Here is a 2,500-nt window from a genome sequence, read left to right on the forward strand (position 1 = left end):
GTGAACTTATTTACTACCTAATGTGGTGGTCAGTAACATACTGTACTATGTGCCAGCTTGGCTTAAACACTTGTGCCATATCATACTATGCGAGACTTGTCTCGCCTTATGCCAAACGCATGGCAGTACAGTGTTTAAAACCATGACTGTTTGCACTGTATTTGAGTGGGTGCAGTAATGGTGGTGATTGCAGTGGCAGTAGTGGTAGTAGTGGCAGTAGTAGTAATGGCAGTAATGGCAATGGTAAACTAATGGTGGCAGTAGTAGCAGTGGCAGTAGTGATGGTGGTGGCATAGGTAACACAAAGAGCAGAGAGAACTTTGGGTGATATCAGAGCAGTGCCTGAAGAGGTATATGCCATGAGAAGGGGAGGGGAGGAGATGAGGGCCAAGGAGAGGAACAGGGGAAAAAGAGGGAAGGGGAGGGTGGTAATGGTGATCCAACATCCATACCTCCTGGGTGAAGGTGGAGGTGAGTGTGGGCATGGGAGTGAGTATGGGCATGAACCTCGCTGATCAACTGCATCCGGTGCATATGGTCGGCCAGGGCTAGCCTCTCAGCAGTGGACACAGACAGCGGGTTGTCCGAAGGAGTAGCGGCAGCAGGCAGGCCCAGAGTCGTGGCTGGTAACCCTGCACACAACATATAACAATCACCCAGTACGATTGGAGAACACAAAGGCCACCTACATCAAGATGGATAGGAGCTCTAGAGCTGCAAGTGTGATGTTGTAAAAACAACATTGAGGTGTGCTATCTATGCCTACAGAAACTAAGTCCTATATTCACAAAGGGATATCTTTGATATACAAAGTAAACAAGGAAAAAAAAAGATAATACATAAAATAACATCATTAACAATAGAGAGTAATTCATATAAGAAAATCCAATAAAAATGAAGAAAAAAATATTTTTAAATATTAAAAAAAAAATAAATAAATAAAACAATGTAAGAAAAAACTACATATAGAAATAATGTATCAATAAATAACAAATATTTAACAAGTAAAATCAATTGATAGGTGTCCAAAAACTAATAAGAATAAGAATAAGAATAAAAATAAGAACAATAATAATAAAAACAATAATAACAATAACAATGACAATAACAGTAACAATAACAATAACAATAACAATAACAATAACAAAAAACAAATAAAAGAATGATAATGATAATAATAATAATAATAATAATAATAATAATAATAATAATAATAATAATAATAATATTAATAATAATAAAAATAACAATAATAAAAATAATAATTACAATAATGACAACAAAGACTATAAATATAACAACAATAGCAAAAACAATAACAATAACTATAACCATAACCATAACAAAAATGAGTGACTGAAAAAGAAGACGTATGACGGTGACAATGATGATGACGATGACAATAATGATGACAATAATGATGACAATGACGATGACAATGACAATGACGATGACAAAGACAGATGACAGTGATGATGAATGATAATGATGAAGATGAATGATAATAATGATGATGATTAAATAATAACTATATAATAATCAAATAATTAAATATTTAAATGATTTAATAATAACAATAACAATAATATCAATAATAAGAACAACAAAAATAATCTTAATATGAATAATAACAATAACAACAAAAACAGAAAATTAGTAATAACACACATCACTTTAAAGGTCAACAGTGCAAAACACATATTTTACTCATCAAAGCTGAAAAGACAGGCTAACATCATAAAATTTTCTGAGAAGTAAATAAAAATTATGCTCTTAGTTAGTTTTTTACTTTTTTTTTTTCCACAGAGATGCTTGTAACTGTTTTTATATCTATCCAAACACGGTTATAAACTGTAAACAACTTATTCTTTGTAACTATCTCTATCTGTTATATACACTAAGTATTACCACCTTGAAATGTGCTTTAAAATAACAGTAAAGTGACCAAAAGGCCTTCAGTGAGCCAAATTACAAATAAAGAAAATAAAAGGAAAATAAAAATGTTAAAAATAACTGCCAAAAATTCTTACATGAACATTTTTTTTTTCTTCTTTTATCAATACAAGACTCATACTTAAAAATAAATAAATATATAATTAAATATATCTATAAATATGTATATATTTATGTATGTATGTATGTATGTATGTATGTATGTATGTATGTATGTATGTATGTATGTATGTATGTATGTATGTATGTATGTATGTATGTATGTATGTATGTATGTATGTATGTATATATGTATGTATATATGTATGTATATATGTATGTATATATGTATGTATATATGTATGTATATATGTATGTATATATGTATGTATATATGTATGTATATATGTATGTATATATGTATGTATGTATGTACGTACGTCACATGTATGTATGTATGTATGTGTGTGTATACATGTGTGTGTGTGTGTGTGTGTGTGTGTGTGTGTGTGTGTGTGTGTGTGTGTGTGTGTGTGTGTGTGTGTGTGTGTGTGTGTGTGTATATTTT

The 2,500-nt window shown here is 30.7% G+C and overlaps 1 protein-coding gene across 5 annotated transcripts in view; it reads right to left on the reverse strand.

The window, feature by feature from the left end:
* The window catches only part of LOC125029481 (arginine-glutamic acid dipeptide repeats protein-like), a 43,832-nt gene that overhangs the window by 10,659 nt on the left and 30,673 nt on the right, over window positions 1-2,500 (reverse strand). For 3 of the 5 annotated variants that reach the window (XM_047619385.1, XM_047619386.1, XM_047619384.1), the window contains exon 18: window positions 453-632. The exons of the other annotated variants lie outside the window; for them this stretch is intronic. In XM_047619385.1, the coding sequence (XP_047475341.1) occupies window positions 453-632 (180 nt within the window). The remainder of the gene's footprint in view (window positions 1-452; window positions 633-2,500) is intronic. 5 annotated transcript variants of the gene reach the window in all.

The sequence above is a fragment of the Penaeus chinensis genome, chromosome 10 (assembly GCF_019202785.1).
Source record: "Penaeus chinensis breed Huanghai No. 1 chromosome 10, ASM1920278v2, whole genome shotgun sequence".
NCBI lineage: Eukaryota > Metazoa > Arthropoda > Malacostraca > Decapoda > Penaeidae > Penaeus > Penaeus chinensis.